Source organism: Xenopus laevis, chromosome 7S (assembly GCF_017654675.1).
Source record: "Xenopus laevis strain J_2021 chromosome 7S, Xenopus_laevis_v10.1, whole genome shotgun sequence".
Taxonomy (NCBI): Eukaryota; Metazoa; Chordata; class Amphibia; order Anura; family Pipidae; genus Xenopus; species Xenopus laevis.
Genome location: NC_054384.1, coordinates 23,637,540 through 23,660,222, shown reverse-complemented (window position 1 = coordinate 23,660,222; position 22,683 = coordinate 23,637,540). Strand labels below are relative to the sequence as shown.

The 22,683-nt window shown below is 37.2% G+C and overlaps 1 protein-coding gene across 1 annotated transcript in view; it reads left to right on the top strand.

Annotated features, from left to right (window-relative positions):
* slc22a15.2.S (solute carrier family 22, member 15, gene 2 S homeolog) overlaps positions 1 to 22,683 on the top strand; it is a gene marked incomplete at its 5' end in the record, with an annotated part of 153,576 nt that overhangs the window by 112,119 nt on the left and 18,774 nt on the right. The window contains 1 exon segment of the mRNA NM_001086152.1: positions 19,357 to 19,429. Coding sequence (NP_001079621.1) covers positions 19,357 to 19,429 — 73 coding nt within the window.

Below are 22,683 nucleotides of genomic sequence, written 5' to 3'. Positions count from 1 at the left end.
GCCTGGAACATAGTATTTGTACCTGGATAGAGAACTGACTAAAATATAGACTACAAAGAGTGGTGGTAAATGGAACTTTTTTAAATTGAACCAGTGTTGTTAGTGGAGTACCGCAGGGCTCTGTACTAGGTCCCTTGCTTTTCAACTTGTTTATTAATGACCTGGAGGAGGGCATTGAAAGTACTGTTTCTATTATTGCAGATGATACTAAATAGTGCAGAACTATAGGTTCCATGCAGGATGCTGCCACTTTGCAGAGTGAATTGTCTAAGTTGGAAAACTGGGCAGCAAACTGGGAAATGAGGTTCAGTGTTGATAAATTCAAGGTTATGCACTTTGGCAAAAATAATATGAATGCGTGTTATACACAAAATGTGTTGTCTAATTCTGGGCAGTGTTATTCTGTGGCCACTAAAGCAAATAAAGTTCTGTCTTGCATAAAAAAGGGCATTAAGTCAAGGGATGAAAACATAATTATGCCTCTTTATAGGTCCCTGGCCTCATCTGGAGTATCCAGTGCAGTTTTGGACTCCAGTCCTTAAGAGGGATATAAATGAGCTGGAGAGAGTGCAGAGATGTGCAACTAAACTGGTTAGAGGGATAGAAGACTTAAATTATGAGAGGAGTTGGGGTTGTTTTCTCTGGAAAACAAGTGGACATGATTACACTTTACAAGTACATTAGATGACATTATAGACAAATAGCAGGGGACCTTTTTATCCAAGAGGATCAACGTACCAGAGCTGCCCCCCCCTTCAGACTAGAAGAAAAGAACTTCCATTTGAAGCAACGTAGGGGGTTCTTCACAGTCAGGACAGTGAGGTTGTAGAATGCACTGACGGGTGATGTTGTGATGGCTGATTCAGTTAATGCCTTTAAGAATGGCTTGGATGATTTCTTGGACATACAGAATATCCAAGGCAATTGTGATACTAAACTCTAGTTAGTAAGTTAGTATAGATATGGGTATATATAATTTATGTGAGAGTAGGAAGGGGTGTGTGTATGGATGCTGGTTTTCAGTTGGAGGGGTTGAACTTGATGGACTTTGTCTTTTTTCAACCTGATTTAACTATGTACAAGGTACTATTTTACTATTACAGAGAAAAAGGAAATCATCTTTAAAAATTAGCATTATTTGGCTAAAATGGAGATTTGTATTATTTGGTTAAATTGGAGATGGTCATTTTGTAATTCAGAACATTCTGGATAATGCGCTTCTGAATAACGGATCCCCTCCCTGTAATCTAAAATTGATCTCCTTAGAGTTAGTCCACACAAGGAGATTTATGAGGCAACTTCGTGCAACTTTGGAAAACTAAGCGCCGTGAGTGCTTTAGCACATGCGACTTTTCATTATAGCGGATGGGAAGACACGCAAAGGCAGTTTGGGGAGATTGTCGCCCAGAAAAAGAGATGATTAGTTGCCAGGCGACTAAATTTCCCCAAATCTCCTCGTGTGGACTTACCCTTAATGTAGCTTGCAGTGTAATAATGTTTGACACAAAGGAACAATTTCATCCTATTCTGTCTGAAAAATGGACACAGGGAGTTATTGTGTCATAAATTTCCATTTTAAATAAAGACATACCGTATATACTCGAGTATAAGCCGACCCAAGTATAAGCCGAGGTACCTAATTTTACCTACGAAAGCTGGGAAAACTTATTGACTCTAGTATAAGCCTAGACACAACTACAGCCCTGTCTCCCAGCAGCGCACATTCTGCCAAAGCGACCCCCCCATCGATCAACCGGACTTCTTTGCAAAGTTGATGGTGACAGAGAATTGCCAAATGGATTACTGTGTGCATTGTCCCACTGTCCCACTTCCATGTGCAGAGGGTGCTGTGTGATATTGCCATCACTGTTAATCCTTCATATAACAAACAGAGGGCGCTGTGTGATATTGCAGTCACTGTTATTCTTTAATATAACCAACAGAGGGAGCTGTGTGATATTGCAGTCACTGTTATTCTTTCATATAACCAACAGAGGGCACACTGTTATTCTTTCATATAACCAACAGAGGGCGCTGTGTGATATTGCAGTCACTGTTATTCTTTCATATAACCAACAGAGGGCACTGTGTGATATTGCAGTCACTGTTATTCTTTCATATAACCAACAGAGGGCACACTGTTATTATTTCATATAACCAACAGAGGGCGCTGTGTGATATTGCAGTCACTGTTAATCTTTGATATAACCAACAGAGGGTGCTGTGTGATATTGTAGTCACTGTTATTCTTTCATATAACCAACAGAGGGTGCTGTGTGATATTGCAGTCACTTTTAATCTTTCATATAACCAACAGAGGGCGCACTGTTAGTCTTTCATATAACCAACAGATGGCACTGTGTGATTTTTGCAGTCACTGTTATTCTTTCATATAACCAACAGAGGGCGCACTGTTATTCTTTCATATAACCAACAGAGGGTGCTGTATGATATTGCAGTCACTGTTATTCTTTCATATAACCAACAGAGGGCATTATGGGATATTGCAGTCTCTCCCCAAGTGAACTGTTGGTATAGGAATGATTAAAAGTGACTGCAATCTCAGCTACTGCCCGCTGACCCGAGTATAAGCCGAGGTAGACTTTTTCAGCACATTTTGGATGCTGAAAAACTCGGCTTATACTCGAGTATATACGGTAAACAGAAAATGTTGGATTTTACTTTGCAAATAGCAAGAGGTAAGACCTTGTTTGCTACAATGCTTTACTGGAAATTTAAATTGGCTGTTCCTACCCAGTGAGCACCAAGTACCGTACTTGTTGAATACTTATGGGATTCAACAAGTGGGATTACTATATGTGTATTTGGAAATGGAAATGTATAGCAGAATAGACAAAACATTATGCAACTCGACAAAGAAATGCTTCAAGGGCAACTAAAGACCATAAACAAGAAAGATCTTAAGGACAATTTTTAAGCCCAAGCCTCCTGTACTTTGTTGTTTAATACAGATATTACACTTTTTATAATTTTCCCACTGCTTATTAGAAAGTCTTAAAACCTGAGTACTATCCATTCTGTAGAATTTTCTCTTTTGTTCATCTTGGTTTTGAGACACTTACAATAGAAATGTCACAAGCGCATACTGTACTAAATTTAGTCTGAAAGATTATCGGTTTACTTTATTAAAATATCTCGGGCCTGGTGAGTCTTCCTCTGACATAATTATCTCATTAAATGAAAGTGTTAGATTACTACCCACAGTTAGTCACCCTCTTACATCTTCACCTAATTTATTGATGTTGTTGGATTACATTGATGTTGCCTGGTTTTAGAATTAATGAAAGTAAATGGCCTTCCAGATGAATGTTTCAAACTACTGAAGCTGAATGTTAATTTCCATTGAAATAGTAGGAAGCTAAAAGGCTGAAAGCTGTCTCAGCGAAAGGTACGAACTCTGCCCTTATTTGATTCCATTAGGAACCTGAAACTATAAATGTGTTTTGGTGAATCAACAGTACTTTTAACTATTCTGTTGCAAATGAGAATTATTATACTTTATGATTTTATTTTTTTACAGTTTAAGAGGAATGTTAAATATTTGTTGCCTAAAAAGTAAATAAAAAATGACTGTGTACATCAGCATTATCTTTGAAGGGACAGTTATAACATCAAGAAATATATAGCAAATATTCAGAAGGGTCTTTCTTGGTCAGTATAAGTATTTATGATTTCTTATAGCTATTAGTAGAAAATGGGTGTCATTTCCATTCTGCATAGTAACTTCAAAGATTGTGCCTTTGTTTATAGTTAAGATCTGTGTTGCCAATCATTGCACTGAAAGCAGTTTGATTGTCAGCAGTGAATAAGCAGGTATAGATTTCTCTGTTGAGCATCACTGTAGCAATTAGCCAGCAGGTAAGAGTTGCTTTAGGGAGTTAGACTAAATGTGTTACAAACCCAGGAATGAATCACTATATCACTATATTCAGCAAGAGCTCACCAGTAACAAAAACCTGAAGATGCTGTGTATCCTTAAAAGGTTTCAACTTAAAGGACCAGTAACATCAATTTAAAAAAAAAGAAGTTAGTATACATTGAAAGAAAAACCAAGATAAATGAAACTTTAAAATCGCAAAGTCTTTATTAAAGGGGACCGTCACCCCCCAAAAAATCCTAGTTTATCACATTAGTCAAGCAAAATTAACTTTAATTACACTATATTAATTATTTGAATCTTGTTTCCTTCAGTCTAAGAATTCATAATTATAGCAAGCAGGCAAGAGACATTTTGTGGACACTGTTATTAAGGCAAGCCTTGCATTATCTCAAAAGCTTGTTTGTGCACCAGAATGGGGGACCTGATGTCCATCCCCATGCCCTGGCTACACCATTAAATGGTGAAGATAACTGGGGAATGTGGGGAGAACAACGATTTCTAGGAAGTGCTGAATGGAAAGTGAAAGTAATTATCTGCCCCGACTTTATGCCTAAGGCATAGAGGAGGGACAGACAATATTTGATTGACAGCTGAGATTTTTAAATGAGCTTACCAGAGCCATGAATGCTTTAATAAAAAATAGAAATTGGATTTCATGTTTAATTTGAAAAGGACTTTTATTATACAGTTTTTTGTGTCTGGGTGACAGGTCCACTTTAAGAAACCAAAATTCCACTTGCGATCCATCGCGCATCGATCGATTTCTCCTCCCTGCCTTCCTTATAGGAGATAGCCAGGGTGGAGAAATCGAGCACCGCATGATGGATTGTTGCCCTGTCACCTTTTCTGAAGAGGAGTTTCAGTAAGTTATTTCTCAATAAAGGCTTTGCGATTTTAAAGTTTTATTTGTCTTGGTGTTGTTTTTTTTTTTTTCAATGTATACTAACGATAATGTTTAAAAAAAAATGTTTATATTACCGGTCCTTTAAAGGAGAAGTAAAGTCAAAAATCAAATAAAGCTCTAACTGCTGACCATGAAATAAAAGTATCCTTACCAGTAAGCATTCCCTCATTCGTTTTTCTATTAAGGTTTGTGCTGTCATCATTTTTAAAAAAAGCTCAAAGCTGTAAATGGAAGCATTCCCTGGCTGCAGTCCAAAAACGAGTCCTATTAGGGCACACGCATGCGCAATCATTCACAGCAGTGCCCTGCACATGCGCATGAGTATATTGTGGCTTTCCTTTGAAGAGCTGACGTTGCAGGCACGTGATTTAGCCTTTCCTCATTCCTGACCTCTGCCCCCGCCTGCTTTCACTCAACCGCCAATCGCGATGCTTCTTCCCTGTTGAAGCTTACATGCTCCTGCGCTCACTCCGGTTTTAATTTACAGCTTGGCAGTGAGCGCAGGAGCTGAGCAACGGAGGTCAGCTAAATATTCCCAGCGTTTTGGTCTGTCTGACAGAGGTCTGTCTAAATACATGTTTAATAAAAGGAAAACAGCGCAAATTAAAAAGAAGCCTTTATTTTAACTTTGTTTTAATGCCTCCTTGTTTAGAGGCTGTCGGTCTGAAATGAGGCGCATGCGCAGTACAGTAGAGGCAGAATGGAAAATGGCGGCGCCAAAGTTTGAACGGTGGAGAAACTAACGAACAAGGGTACACAAAGCCACTACTAAATAGACACTTTTTAATATGGCGTTTCAGGAGGGGGGCTGCTGGTAAACAGAAAGAAATAGGTATCGTTTTTTAACTTTACTTCTCCTTTAATGAAAGGCTCCTGCCAATGCCATATTTTTGTCTGTTCTCAGCCAAAAAAAATAAATAAATAAAAGCCTAAATCTCGCCTCACAAGGACAGATTGTCTTTTCACACCATTCACACTCACTTTAAGCACCTGCACTTAGTCATTTTGTCAAGTACCATATTTGACCTGTATACATTCCTGTATTGTAGTCCATATCCATGAACCTTCTTATACTTCATAGTGTGGGTGCCATCTCCTGTTGTGTGAATAATAGTGGGGGACACAAGGGTACACATACATCATCACAAGCTTCCTATTTGAGTACTACCTCTCATTGTTAAAGCTGCACTTTAAAGGAGAAGGAAAGGCTTGCAGCACTTGTGGGTGCCAAGTGTTAGGCACCCCAAGTGATTGTATTGATTTACCTAAAACCCCGGGCCAGTGCTCCTATCAGCAGAAAACTGCACCAGCCAAGGGTTATACCAGTGAGCACCACAGAACAATCCACTTCCGTCTTTTTCTGTCTTCAAATTTCCCGGGGCAAACGCATGCGCAGTTGAACGAAATAGCCGACTTTTTAGTTAAAGTTCGGCTTTTCGTTTTACTGTGCATGTGCAGCCCCGTAAAGGAAAGAGGAAGACAGAAGAGGATCACTCTGTGGTGCTCACTGGTATAACCCCGGGCCGGTGCAGTTTTCTGCTGATAGGAGCACTGGCCGAGGCTTAAAGTAAGCCAATACAATCACTTGGGGGTGTCTAACATCATACCTTCCAACTGTCCCGTTTTTAGAGGGACAGTCCCTCTTTTGAGGCTCAACCTGCAGCCCCTCATTTGTACTGGAAAGTCCCATTTTTCTCTGCACTGAACAGCCAGAAAATGAAACAAATTCTCTAACTTAATTGGCTTTTGGCAGAGAGCGCAGAACAGCCACAACAGAAGATAATATACTTTTGTAACAATTTCTATATAAGCATAAGTAATTGAAACAATATAAGATAGCAGGTCCCTTGGGAAAAGTTAGACTCACAGCTTAAAGGGCAATTCACCTTCTGTAATAACTGAAAAAACACAGAAATATGTTCAAACTTTTATAACCTGTGAAATTTTGTAAAATGAACATGGTAATTAGGGGGTGTGGCCTCAAAAATGAGCTTGGTCAAAAAACATTCACCACGCTATGCTGCAACTTTTTTTGTCCCTCTTTTTATTTCCAAAATGTTGGGAGGTATGTAACATTTGGCACCCCCAAGTGCTGCAAGCCTTTCCTTCTCCTTTAAGTGTAAATATTTTATCATAGCTCTGTAGCACATTCCAAACAATAAGACTCTCTGGATTTACTAACTACAGGTCTGCTCCTGGGAACTAAAATGGACTAGTTTGAAATGGGGAACCTTGTTAGAGAGATAATTTGTAGTGCAAAGCCTGATTTTGGAGCTCTGCCCAGCATCAGGGGTTATTAATTGATCACGTATAACGTGTGATAAGAACATTTCCGCAGTGCAGTAAAAGAATAAACAGAACCTGTCATGTTTCAGTCTGAGACATAGCTGGCATGAGCTGGATTTCTGTAGTTTATTCTTGTAGTAAATTGATGGTCCTCAGATAATTGCAGTTGCAAACAGGGTCACAAATGCTCTGCAGTTTTTTTTTGCTGTTGCCTGTCTGCAAAGAAAGCAGTGCTGGAACACATTCGTCTCATTCAAACTGCTATTCTCTATTTGTCATCCATAAACTTTATTCATTGAGTAAAGAGTGGGCAGAGAGAGTCACTATTGTGTTCCGTCCCCTCTTGCTCTGAAAAGGAAAGTCAAGCACAACTTGTAATATTTGTTGCAAAACATTATCAAAGAACAAGAAAAGTTCTTTTAAAAGGCATTTTGATTTTAATTAAAAGTGCTGGACAACACAGAGACACATACTGCAAGGTGCCACAGTGCTCATATAAAAGAATAATTCCCCAGACACAATCACTAGATATCCTTGATACTTACAGCATTGTGACATTGTTACTATATACATTAAACAGATAATTAGCCAAGTACACATAGCAGATTGACAAATTGTTCATATTCGTGTACCATTTCCCAGATGTATATAGCAAGATGAATCCTTTCCTGCATTAACATTTAGGGGCCCATTTACTTAGTTTGAGTGAAGGAATAGAGGAAAAAAAAGTTTGAATTTCGAAGGGTCGAATATGGCTACTTCAACCATCGAATGGGCTACTTCGACTACGACCTTAGATTTCGAATCGAACGTTTCAAACTAAAAATCGTTCGACTATTCGACCATTCGATAGTCGAAGTACTGTCTCTTGAAAAAATTCTTCGACTCCCTAGTTCGCCACCTAAAACCTACCGAGGCCAATGTTAGCCTATGGGGAACGTCCCCATACGCTTCCTAACAATTTCCTGATCGAAGGAATATCCTTCGATCGATGGATTAAAATCCTTCGAATCGGTTGATTCGAAGGTTTTAATCGTTTGATCGAACGATTATTCCTTCGATCGTTTGATCGTAGGAATAGCGCAAAATCCTTCGATATTCGAAGTCGAAGGATTTTACTTCGACCCTAGGTAAATGTGCCCCTTAATTGCCCAGGCTTACAAAGTAGTTACCCAGTGTTCCATAAATTCATTATCTACCTGAGATAAATGCTTATATACAATAAATAATAAAGATCAGCAATACATCATCTATTTTCTAGGAGTACCTTGGATTGTTTTTTTCTTTGTCAAAATAACTTTGCAGGTAGTTTTACCTACATATTTACCCATCCATCCAAAATATACAGTAAGCATCCTTCTAATTTAAAACTTTTAAAAATACTAGGGATGCACCGAATCCTTTGCAAAAGATTTGGCCGAATACCAAACCGAATCCTAATTTGCATATACATATGCAAATTAGGGGTGGGACGGGGAAAACATTTTTTACTTTCTTGTTTTGTGACAAAAAGTCACGTGATTTCCCACCCACCCTAATTTGCATACGCAAATAAGAATTCGGATTTGGTTCAGCCAGGCAGAAGGATTCGGCTGAATCCTGCTGAAAATCCTTGCCGAATCCCGAACCGAATCCTGGATTCGGTGCATCCCTAAAAAATACAATAAAGGTGTTGGAGAAGTACACATTGGGAGATTTATGGGTCCGTTTGCGTGGTAAAATTGACTATTTGTTTCTGCATGTTATCACTGTGAATATGTTCACGCCAAATTATTCGCAGCGACTAAGTTTACTAAACTGTGACGCGCTCAGAAGTCATTGTGATCACTGGCGGTAACTACAGTACATTAACGGACCATCTTACGTTAGCTGTAATTTCTGCAAGTTGCTAGTTTTCTGACGACAAATTAAGTTTGCGAATATTTATGCTATAAAATAGTCTTGTTTTATGGCATTTATTATGGCATGATTTATGGCCAGATATGTATCTTCAAAAAGGCGAAACTTTATAGATATTATCAACAACACGGTAAACAGATTTCACCCAATAAAAATGTATGCATCATATAAATCCACATTTCAATACATCCAGTCACAAGACTTAACCCCTGCCAATAGAATCATATAATAAAATTCATAAACAAGTTTTACCAATCAATCTGTGTGCATCATATAAATGTAGTTTAATCTAGACTGACGAAAGCCTTTGGTCCCTCCTAGCCATAATTCGTCTTTCAGTTGAAAAAGCTGCTGTAGCAGCAGACAAAAGAATAATCCAAAACATCTTTTTATCCTGTCACTTCTCTCTTCTCCTGTCAGGACTGGCAACAGGAACAATGATGGGTAAAACAAGGTGTTATGGGATATTTCCTGTCCCCTTGAGAATTATCTGGCGAAAAAATAATTTACCACCACTATATAGATGGCGGTAAAATTTTCTGAATATTCTGGCATTTATTTTGTCTTTCGCACATTTTGCTGTTTAGTAAACCGCCTGTAAATGTGTACAAAGCGTTATTTTCAGCGAATGCGATAACTGGCGAACACATATTCATGTGCAGAGAAAATTCGCAAATTTATATATACCGCAGGTTAGTAAACTGGCGAAAACATATTCGGCGATAAATTTGCCTAAATTTTATGCACATATTTTACCGCGCTTTAGTAAACGGACCCCATAGTAATAATTAGGTGTAAACTGCAAAATAGGCAGTGTTGCACCAAAATAAAATGTACTTAGTGCTTTTCACTGCTTTATTTATATGCTTTCGGTGTCTACAACAAGTGTAATGTGTTAGAGCTCAGCATACCTAACGTATTTTCAGCAGCATCAGAGCTGTGCTCTCTCTTATTGAATTTTATTTTAAGGTGTTATTTATTAAAGTCGGAATGGAAAAAAACACTTTTTTTAATATAAGACCCAAATTTTTAGTAGATTTTTTTTGGGGGGATTTATTAAAGCCCAATGCTGCAAAAAGTCCAAATTCAAAAATCCAGCATCTCAGACCTGCCGTGGTTGTATATAAGTCAGTGGGAGAGGTCCCTATCCTATTTGGAAATTTCTGTGGTCTGCGCTTGAATTAGTATGAAAATCCGACTATTTCAGACTTTTCAGGCAAAAATCAGAAAAATTCTGGACATTTCGGGGAAAAAGACAGAAAAATAGTACGATTCAGGGAAAAGACTCCAAAAAAATTGTACAATTCGGGTTTTTCCTTAGTGCGAATTTAATTAACATAAGCATTTATGAACAATAATTGCAAGTACTAATTACATGTAACTGAATATAATTCTTTAATGGGTATTATAGGTATGAGACCTGTTATCCACAATGCTTAGGACCTGGGTTTTTTTTCCATAATCTTCATACTTTAATAATAGAAAATCATGTAAACATTAAATAAACCCAATAGGCGGGTTTTGCCTCCAATAAGGATTAATTATATCTTAGTTGGGATCAAGTACAAGCTACTTTTTATTTTTACAGAGAAAAGGAAAATTATTTTTTTAAATCTGGATTATTTAATCATAATGGAGTCTATGGGAGACAGCCTTTCTTTAATTCAGAGCCTTCTGGATAATGGTTTTCTGGATAATGGATTCCATACCTGTACTGAATAAATATATATATATATATATATATATATATATATATATATATATATATATATATATATATATATATATATATATATATATATATATATATATATATTAGAAACACATGGTTATTTGACTTTTAAAATAATATTCTTTAACAGGATTTGTAGAACGCTTAGTTACTGTGCATGGTTAGTAGTGTACCCTGCTGTGCACAGTAAGGATTTGTTTTGGTAAACATTTATTATTATCATGTGTAGGTAGAGAAGTTTGAAAAAAAAGTTGAATATAGCAGATGCAATGTGACCTTGTCAGGATTCATCTATGTTCATACAAGTAGATTTTATTATCAGAAATGTGTTGTTTTCTCTGAGTTCCTCAGTACCACCTTGTGCTGATTTTAATTTTTAAATTACGGCGAGAACTGCAGAGCACATTCAGACCCTGGACAGAAGTTTTCCCTGAACGAGTACCAAGGAGAGGGTTTTTGTGCAGTAGTGCTGCGTACCTAAGTAGCATTACCGTATATAAATACATTCTCCATGCTCTTGCACTTCTGCCCTAGTTCTTTTTAAATAACCCTATATTGGAGGATGTAAAGATACTGTATAATAACATTTTGCATAACAACCAGACACATAAAAAAAGCTTTGCTACAGAGAGATCATCTCATTCTGCTGTGAATAAGTGTAGGCTTTATATTATTTCTTGTGATCATGAAAAAAATATTCATAAATAATATATAAACAGACACACAAGAAGATTGATGTGTCAGTACTCATACTGGGTATTTCTTTTTGTTTTGGTTTTAATTCTGTTTGCTGGAATCCCTTCGGGATGTGAAGAAATGTTCCATGCTTACGAGTTCTCCTATTATGACACCTTTTATTAAATTTTTGAAACAGTGCAATCAAGCCAGCGACATAGCACATCATAATGTATACTTGTTATTTGTTAGTTGTATTTTTTCATATTTTGCGTTGCTAAAAGAGCTATTATACTTAAACTTACGAGCAAGCGAACACCGTGGAGAGAAATCGTTTCAGTGCTTTATACAGGTCACTGTATGACTGAAGACAGTGCTGGTTACAAGAGGCTTTTGGTTTCAGATACACCCTATTTATAGAGTAAGTTTTATAAATCTCTAAAGTCTCTATTAATTGTACATAACTGGTGTGTTCCCTTGCTTTCTAGAGGAGGCCACTTTGTGCAGATTCTAAGTATCCCCAAACAGCTACCTTGGGATTCCTAAGAATTTTGTTTATGTGGTTGTCGCTATGCTGACTATTTATGTTTAATAATAAAATTCTATGAGCACAGTCCACAAAGGAGCATCAGGCACACTTCAAAGAATATCACACTACGCATCTACAAGTTTGAGATGAAGCACCCATCATTGCACCCTACCACAAAAGATAGTCTAGCTGAAAGTCCAGAGGATTATTGGATATTGGGGTTGCTTAGTAGAGATGTACACTGGACTGGTGGTATATTGTGTTATAATTTCCCCTTACAGTATTTTCTTAATTATAAGGAAAGTGATATTCAAATCATTATGATGAAATTAAGCATTGCAATTTATTGTGGATGTTTTGGCTCAGTGAAGTTTAAAGCAGCTTTTGATTACTCTAGTCCTTGATTTCTCTTAAAATGTCCCACTGTCCCCTTTTCACAGGTTCTTCCCCTTATAACATCTAGCCTATGATTAAGGCGGGTTCCCGAAAGCGTTGGGCGTCTAGCACACAGCAACCACTTGTTTTTAATGATACAATAAATTGTGGTTTTTACTTTATGAGACCGTGTGCCCACCAACTCTTTTTTTTTTTTATTGATTTGCATTTATAACATCCACCTTTATTTTTTTTCTTTTTGGAACTCAGGTGAGAACACTTTTCTTTGGGTGAGAGACCAAGCTGGCTAGTGAACCTGAAGCAAAGTGTGTAGATAGTGCAGATTAGTCAAGATAAATGGCTAGAAGAGATTTAGTGGTAGGGTTTAAGCTGAATGGAGCAGGAGGCGAATAACAGAATCCACTGACAAAGCAGAAAATGTTCCTATTAACATTTTATTAATTCTTGGTTAACAAAATTGCATTCTTCCTAGAGATTGAGACTTTTTTTTTTTCTTGCTTCTTCTTACTGGCATTTCACATAAAGAAAAATTGTGAGCTCAAAAATATATACATCAATTAAAACCAAAGTTTACCATAGAATTTGAATGGGAATCTTAATATACCTGTCAGTATTCAAACCCTGAGCTGTGTGGTAGTCTGTGCATTTCCCTGAGGAGCTACTGGAAGATATTGGAGCTCCCTGCTGTTGGTTATCCATGTTGTGCACAAACCTTTCAAACATCACTGAAAACCACCTCACACCGATGCAGGCATAGTCAGGAGATAATTAATATAATGAAGCATAAGCAGCATGAATGAGTTGTGTTCAGCTTAAATTCAGATTTGTTTAGTTTAACTCAATCATCAAAGTATATCTAAAGAATATAGCTAAAGATCACCTGTTTTAGTGGGATTGTGTGTTCAGTGTGTGTCCCAATGTGCACAAAGTAATTATGGCCAACATATAAAACCAGTGGTCTTTAGTCTGGTCAGACAAACAATGATTCATTAAGATGCCTGCAAATATTGTCATTTATAGAAAAGACAAGTTATAAGACTTGCCAGGCATGTAAAGACGCTAGTCAGGAACTTCATCCCTTTGATGATGATCACATTGTCTATAAACAAATAGTTATGATTTGTTACAGCAAAACAAACATGTTCATATGACTGTTCTGATTGTTCCTTGTTTATTTCCCAAAAGTGGTGCAAAATTTCCTATCTAATGACAATATTGGGGGAAATTCACTAAAGGGCCAATTTTGCCTTGGAAGGCTTCGCCCCACTTCGCACCATTTAGTCAGACGTTAATTCGCAGTGCATAATCTAATTAATCAAAATGCAAAGTTGCGTCTCGGCAGACGAATGCTGGCAACGTTTTGGCAGCGAAGATTCGTCGGCACAAGCATTTCATAGCAAACTTTCACTACAGCTCATTGCTGCCTAGCAAAACTTTAACACGCTTACGCTTAGGTCAATTTAAATACGTAGGGTAGATATAGGTCATATATATGTCTTTATTAGAGGTGTTGGTGAAATTGCAAAACAAAGACAAAAGAGATCCTCTATTGTCCTAGACATGAGCCCATCCTAAAACAAATGTCATGCCCCTCAAATGGTATTAAAAAAAAATATTAAAAATGTATATTTAACAGTTACAACTTTTAAACATAATCCCACTTTACATTTTTATATATAAATATATATACATATACATATATATATATATATATATATAATAACTTGGCGAAGCAGGTTCTGGAGAAAGGGGTAACGTAATGGAAAATTCACACTTTTGTAACGATCTATTGCCTGGTGAAAGGGCTCGAAACTTCGTTAGCAATGAATTAGAAGTACAACAATTCAGGGAAGCAGGTTTATCAATTTTTAAATACAAGGGGAAAAAACCTCCCAGGAAAAACAAATTGCATCCAAACTCAACTTTTCTCGGTGACTATTTTCATTCACCTCTATAGAAACTCTGCAGCGTTTACTTAGAAAGTTTTTTATTTTAAAATTAATCGCAACTATTCTCAAGCCTCTGATGAAGTCGGTAAGCGACGAAACGCGTAAGGCAGAGTAGGCAGACGTCACATCCAAGCGTCCAGAAAGGAATCAAGCAGCAAGCTGATCGTGGAGGAAACGCTGGTCGGGACCCCAACAGCATTTGTTAAAAAAGACTTGCAGCAGCACGGACTTACATGGAAAAGTGACTATATGCCTGGTTTTTACTACTGAAATGTGAGTGTAACCGATTGGTTTTTTAGATATTTAATAAAAAGGGTGTTACACTATTTCTGCGCATTTTTAACCTCTTCCAGCATAGAAGAAATATTTTGCAACTTTACATCATTCAACAAACGTGATGTGCACTTGATAAATTTGAACGTTTGTAAGTACCCATCTAATAGCCACCTGTGGTGATTCTTAAAGGGTAACTGCACCAAATAGAAATTTGTTTGGTTGTGGAACTACAACTCCCTACAAAATACTACACTATAAGAATTTTTTATCTCTCTCTTTTTTTCATACTTTTTTCCCTTGAGCTTTTAGTTAGCGCTGACCTTTTAAGAAAATTTGGACTGTATTCTCAAATATGTATTGCTTCACTTTTTCACGAATCCTGGCAATCCCCAGTATTAAATCCTGATAAATGTGCCCCTTGCTGGAAATGTGTTTCTGTGTTTGATTTATAGAATAAAGGGGCCATGTGCAGTAGGCTACTACAGTGCAGTTGTGTTCTGTTAAGTAAGCCTCAATAGTGTCATAAAAGTAATCTAATGAAATGTCTTGATAATTGCTCTGTGGCTCATTAAGTTTCCCAATTCTTAATGTGCCAATTGCTATTTTAATCCATTGAAGGGAAAATAAGATCTTGACAGTCCTAATGTTTAATTATAAAACTTCTTGTTGCTACTGGTTCTGCACAAGAGTCAAATTCCCCACTCCGATCATTGTCTCTAACGTTTCTTGGATTATCACTAATACATCATATGACCTTTTATGTTATTATCCTAACACAATCATAATCATTACTATAATGAAGGTATCCTTTATTCTTGTTAGATCTAATTTGATATTGTCCTGTGATTCATTTGCACAAGAACGGACAAAGAAGGAATGAGACCATTATTCCTCAAATGCCATCCTTTACAATTTTTCCATAAAACTTCATTAAGACAATTTCATACTATACATACTGTAAATATTTATTTTTATTTCCATGCTTTTTTTGCAATACATGTTTATTGTGGAACAAGCATGTTGTACTTTAAAGGGACAAATCGGGGAAGTGGTGGATTGTAAGGTGGTATGTTCATGGTCTTAAGGTGCTTTGTTTAGTTGATTAATGTCTATGATTAAATACAGTTTGGATAATTCAATTTTGCTCTGTATGCTAATTAAGTCTTGTAGTCGTTCTGTATTTTTGCTTCATTTGTCAGGAAATTTTCTTGTGCTGAGTTCACAATTTTGGAGTTGGAGCCCACAAGGTTTCTGGTACAGTATGTTATCGCTTGTGTACTTTATAATGTCAGTAACTCCTGTCTGCATTTTACTGTGAGTACTCTTGTTTTTTTATTAACGACTGCATTGACCAGAGACTTCTATATGAATGTATTGGGAGTAGATCTTGACAATTTTTGTTTAACATGCTGTATAGGGTACAGCAGGAAAATTTTTGCTTTTTGACATGTGTCCGTCCACAAGTGGGTCTCCATTGTTAAGATTTGTTAAATGTTCATATACAGAAGGGTGTTTTGTTTCCAGTTTAACTTTGTTGCATTTTATAGTATGGCAGATGCAGGGAATACATAGGGGCAAATTCACTTACCTCCGAAAATTCGCCAGAAGCCAGACGGCTTCGCTCACATCGCAAAACTTCGCCAGGCCTAGATTTGCCAGGACAACGCTAATTCACTAAAATCCGAAGTTGCGTCTAGGACTCGAACGCTGGTGAAGTTGAGCTAGTGTTACTGCGGCAAGCAAAGCGAAGTTGCGCTAGCGTTGGCTAATTTGCATATGGTGGGAAATTAAAGTTGATTGGACATATATGTTGCAGCAAATACATTACACTACACAAGCCCAGGGAAGCTTAATAAAGGAAAATAGAGTTGTAATAATGCCCTACACATGTGCCCAGTGTATAGTTTATGTGCCATATGTTAGGTAATGTAGGGGGGAAGCTGGTTATCCCACAAAAAATTTACGATCATTTGCAGCCTATCACCCTGAAAAATGAAAAGTCGCCAGCGTTTTTTGGGACTTAGAAAATGTTTCAACTATTTTTTGAGGAAGTCCTATCTACTCTATTGCACTTCGTCTGGTCTGAGGTGGCGAAGGCAAGTCTGGCGCAAGAGGTAAAGTTCAGTAATATCCGCATCTTTGTGAGTTTGCGAAGGAACGTTCTTTCGCCAGAGCGAAGCTTCGCCTGGCATAAAAGCGCTAGAGTCTATCTCCTTCGCTAGCGAAGTTACGCCAGCGACCATTAGTAAATCGGCGAAGTAATGAAATTACGTCACTCTGGCGCATTTTCGCCAGCGTTAGTCACTTCGCCCTTTAGTTAATTTCCCCCATAGTACTTTTCTCCAGCGGATAACCCTAACTTTGATTGTGTTTCTTTATAGTTTCATTATCCATTCTTTTACCAGTTTAGTGATAAGTCTTTGCATCTTGTTCGTTCATTGGTATCCTTCTTAAGGAAATTACTGGATTGTTAGGTTAAGGGCACACAGGTTTGCTGATTGTCATTTCTTCCCTCTGTAAACCCAGGTCTGGCTTCAAATTGTACACTGGAATGTGTCCTTTGCAGGTTTGAACTTCACTTTAAGCCCAAAAAGGCAAGTTGTATGAAAAGAGGTTACAGTTGACATTTATTTAGGGGGTTATTTATCATAATCTGAATTTATCTAATTATTTTCTGAAATATACTCCAACCAAATCTGCACGGTTTATTTCCCCTTATTTTTCAATATATTTTCCTGAAAAGTTCCAGTGTGGGAAAAAACTCTAAAAAATCATGAAAATCATACGAAAATTCAAATCTTGTGAATTTTTCGGATTTTCCACCCAAAAACTCTGCACAAAACCCAGCGAAGATCAGGATATCTTTGGGACTTCTGCTATTAACTTATGTTTTTGTCATTTAGACTTTAATAGACTTAGTATGGGGCTAGAGTGTAATGACTTTTTGCCACCCACAGCTGAAAGTTGAAAGGCACCTGCCAAGGCTGCTACAACTATTTCCTAGTTTTGCCAAATTGCAGTTTTTGACAGTCCAGTCATGTGTTTCCAATTCTTTCCCTTTTATTCCCAATCAGTGTCTCAAACCTCACTGAGGTGTCTTATTTACAATTTAGTTGTCTGGGTTCTCCAACTAACCCCATCAAAGCAGCTGCCGTGTGATTCTAGCTTTCAGATATTTATTCATAACATCTGGCTGCTTTCTGAGGTTTTACACTGAGGAAGTAATTAACTCTGGGCAAAAATGTGCCTTAATTCAGTCTAGAGAGAGACAAGGTGCCCCGGAATATATTGTAAATATCTCATCAAGTAGTAGATGTGGTCCGGGTGCACCAGCCCCAGACCCCCAGCTGTAGGGAGCGGCACGCCAGAAAAATCGAAGAAAGAACAGGACTGTCTAGCACTCAAATGGATCCACAGGACCAGAAAAGTTTTAAGTTAAAAAAAATATATCTTTATTATACAAAGTTAAAAATGTATACTTGCATCTCCATCCGCCCTACGCGTTTCGTACCCACCAGGGCACTTAATCATTGGCTATTAATTCAGTCACCCATGGTAACTTCAACAATGAATATGAGTGAATATAGTTTGTAATTCTCTGGTTGCTTTGGGTTCCCTGTTAATAACTGAACCCCTGTTTATGTCTGATTATGTATAACAGTTGAAATTGTACAATTTCGAATAATTTTCTGTGGAAGAAAACTAGACGTGCTATTTAAAAACCTTCATAAATTGTGAATATATTATAGTTCCTGCATTATCCTCTAGAGTTGTTATTATTCTGAACATTTTTACAGAAGCAGAGGATTTGTACTCATTGGAACTATTAGTCAACCACTTGGTTGGTCGCTTTCTGTAACTGTGCCATTAATTAACCTTAAGCATTTTCTGAATGTTACCCGTACGAGACAATATAATAATGTTGCACTACATAAAAAAAAGCCACGTGATCTTACAAAAAAACAGAAAAATACCCAAATGCAGACATTCATAAATTCTACATGAACAAATAAAAAAGCTCTACAAAAACACCAGGAAAAATGTTCCCCATCTATAAATAAATGCAGCCACAAGCTGAATAAAAGCTACAGAGCAGGGAGGAAAAGAGTTCAAAGGAAATGTGATATTTAAATAGATACTAAGCTAAGGAGAGACTTCAACCATGTTCCTTGCAACCCCCCCCCCCCCCTTCAACCTATGCATAAAAATTGCATTTAGCTGAGAGTTATGCAGAAGTGGCCATCCGATGTTATGTAACACCTACAAAGAAAATAATAGATCATCTGTGCCATATACAGTTAGGTCCATAAATATTTGGACAGAGACCACTTTTTTCTAATTGTGGTTCTGTACATTACCACAATGAATTTTATATTAAACAACTAGGATGCAGTTGAACTGCAGACTTTCAGCTTTAATTCAGCGGGTTGAACAAAAAGATGGCATACAAATGTGAGGAACTAAAGCCTTTTTTTAACACAATCACTTCACTTCAGAACCAAAAGTTTTCTCTGTCCAAATATTTATGGACCTAACTGTAAGCACTTGTCAGTCTTGTGTGTTTGAGAAAGTACAATGTAAACTGCACACAATATTGAAGCATAGACAGGTTTCTGTTCAAATTCTATTCTACTCTATTTACAACTCAGTGTGGGTGGGGAGGGCCGTCACCTCTGTACACCACTGGCATTGGTTTGGAAAATATTCTAGCAAATTAGTACTTGTCCTTTTTCTGATTCATACATTTGTCTGAAATCATTCCGTTTGTCTAAAATGTGCGTAAAACTTTGTTGCTGAAATGTTTTGCAGGAACGCAGGACTAGGTGTTTGTGCAATGGCGTGCAGATTTGGCGGCATCCTTTCTCCTTTCATACCTGCAATGGTAAGATCCCTCTGTCTTGTTTAGTTTGTATTAATTATTCAGTAGGAATCCAGTTTATTTTCACTTGCACTTTCTAAATTTGATGATGAGCTTACTTGCATCTTGCTTGATTGCAAACTGTGTGTCTTGCTTTCTGCACACTGCTCATACACTGCAGCTCCTTTGTTGCGCATGTAATGGCAGGGAAAACAGTCTTTTGCATATGGGAAGTATGCAAATGAGGGTTGCTCACTGGTGTGTGACTTCTGAGACTTAAAGGGGGAACTATCTCAAAAATGAAAATTTAATATAAGCTTCCTGAAGTAAGAAACTTTCTCATTACAATCAATAAATAATTCTGCATTGTTTCTGAAATAATCACATTTATATTTTTTTAATAGAGTAGGCTCTAATTTATCTGCTAGGAAAGGAAGCCCCCCTATACGATATATTTGATTATTCTTCTGACATCCAACTCCTGAATAAAGGCAGAATGAAGAGAAACAGATGCTGAAAGAGGAATAGTGAAAATAAACTTGATTATTTCAGAAACTGTACAGAATTTTTAATTGATTGTATTTGTTTCTTTTTCATTTTCGCAATAGTTCCCCTTTGAGTACACGCAAGCATTTATCCACCCTCCCATTTTGCTTCACATCCTTGTTAGTAAACTGTAAGTAAGACCTTCTTGAGTTACATGTAGTTAAAGTCATGGAGGACATGAGAAGCCTGCACTGAAGTAAATCCAAAAGGATTACAACACTGGTAGGTATGTATGTAAAATAGTCACCAGTTGAGACTTGTGTATTCCTTGACATGTACCATTTATTGATATGTTTGAACTTAAGAATGAATACTTTAAGAAGCTAAAAGCAACTGGTTAATTGATTCAATAATGTAGCTGTATGGGAGAAAAGTAATTAAATGTATTGATTGGATTTGAAAATGAATTAATACTAAGGCTTGTGTCCAAATCCATTATTCACTAAAGTGACACAGGATTAGATACCTCAGCGCTGAAAAAATAAACAAAGTACCCATATTGCAACCTGATCTATAGAAAAGGAGTCAAATGAAAACCATTGGAAGCATGGATATTATGAGTAAAAGGACAAGCTTACCGATTTCCACGATGGGTCCGGGTGCTCATGCCCCAGATCTTTAGCAAAGGGGAGTAACACAGAGACTTTGAATAGCGGGCAGGCACCACTCCGGAACACCAAAAGTAAATCAGTCAGTAGAATCCAGCTGTCCAAATTATTTTTTAAAATAGTACAAAAAGTCTTTATTTACATTATGTATGAAGTATAAAAGCCTGACGCATTTCGTGTCCATAGGCTAATAGGTTAGTGTCCCCCAAGGACACTTAATCATAGGCTAATAGGTTAGTGTCCCCCAAGGACACTTAATCATAAGCTAATAAGTTAGCCTATGATTAAGTGTCCTTGGGGGACACAAAACGCGTCAGGCTTTTATCTTTTATACACAATGTAAATAAAGACTTTTTGTACTACTTTAAAAAATAATTTGGACTCCTGCATTCTACTGACTGATTTACTTTTGGTGTTCCAGAGTGGTGCCTGCCCGCTATTCAAGGTTTCTATAGAAAAGGAGGGATTGAATGGGCTTGTGTTCAGATAAGTAAGGTAGAAATGTCTTCATGCTAGCCAAAGGGTCTATCATAGTTGTGCTTTAACCATTCCAATAGTATTTTATAATGCTAAATGTTCATTGTTTATTCAGTTGTATTTGGCATAAACTGACCAGGTTGGGGGGGTTTCCCTATAAAAGACTTTTATGCAGAAAATTGATCTTATTAAAAAAAAAAAAAAAAAAAAATTACATTTTGGCAAAAAGCCTATGTTCGTTAACTGAATAATGAATGCAGAATGCAAGGCTGCGATTAATTCATTTAATCACTTCAAATATAACTTTTTTCCTCCCCTATAGCTGGACGTGTGAATTAATAACTCGGTCGTTTCGACCTTTTGATGCACTGATTAATTTTTAGAGCTTATCAATTAAAGGCATATTTTAAGAAATACAGAGTGCCAATAATGTTGAATATTTTCTTCTCTTTCATTCATGGTGGCTACTTGCAGATGAAATCCACCCACGTATACAGCTCTATAAGGATCCGTAATCCCAGCCTCCTTTCTACTAACCCCCTCTGACACTAAGCTAATACTGTATAATGATGTCCATGTCTAGGAAATGAGAAACGTGCTGCACCTTCACTTATCCTAAGTAAAATGCGAAATCATTGTTCTTGGATAACCATCTGAAATCCTCTATATCAATGATAACTCTGGTTTAAGCTCTTGCCCATCCTGTTGTTGAGTTTTATATTTTCTTTCTGCTACTTTACATCTTCGTTCTGTCTCTTAGCCCAATCCTTCCTCCTTTTTTTATTATTTCATGATGCATTACATGTTAGGAGGGTTGGTAGTGGGAGGGCATTATACACAGAATACTAATAGAATAGTGCAAGCAATAGCTCAGCATGTTAAATACAAAAAAACACAGCAGTTTGATTTTTTTTACAAAAAAATATTTGCTTAGTGCCATTCATTAATCTCACATACAGTTTGTTTGTTTCATATATTTCATTCTGGCTTATTTCCCACAATCCCCTCAGGCTATACAGGTATGGGATCCATTATCTAGAGGCCCATTATCTGAAAAGCTTAGAATTACAGAAAGGCAATCTCCCATAGACTCTATTATAAGCAAACAATTCTTATTTTTAAAGGAGAACTAAAGCTTAACTGAAGAAGTAGCTAGAAATGTTATACATTACAGTATGTTTTGGGCTTCTGTGCCAGCCCAAGGCAAACACAACAGTAGTAAGTATCTGTGTCTCGAAAGATGCCCCAGTAGCTTCCCATCTTCTTTTCTGCTGATTCACTGCACATGCTCTGTGCTGCTGTCACTTACTGAGCTTAGGGACCCACGCACAAAATACAGTACACATAGAATATAAATGTCACAATTTAAGGCCGATTATTAATTAATACAGATAATTACTACATGGCAGCACAGAAACCAGCACAACTAGCAACATAATTTAATAATCAGCCCTGTAGCATCAGCTTATATTACAGACCAACCTCATTTTCTGCTGGATAATTTGTGACAACCCCTAAGCTTAGCTTCTCAACAGCTGCTCAGAGCCCACTGAGCATGTGAGTGTCACAGACACTTTCCAAGATGGTGACCCCCTGTGACAGGTTTGAAGTCCTGGATCATTGCTGCTATTGACAAGCTGAAACTTT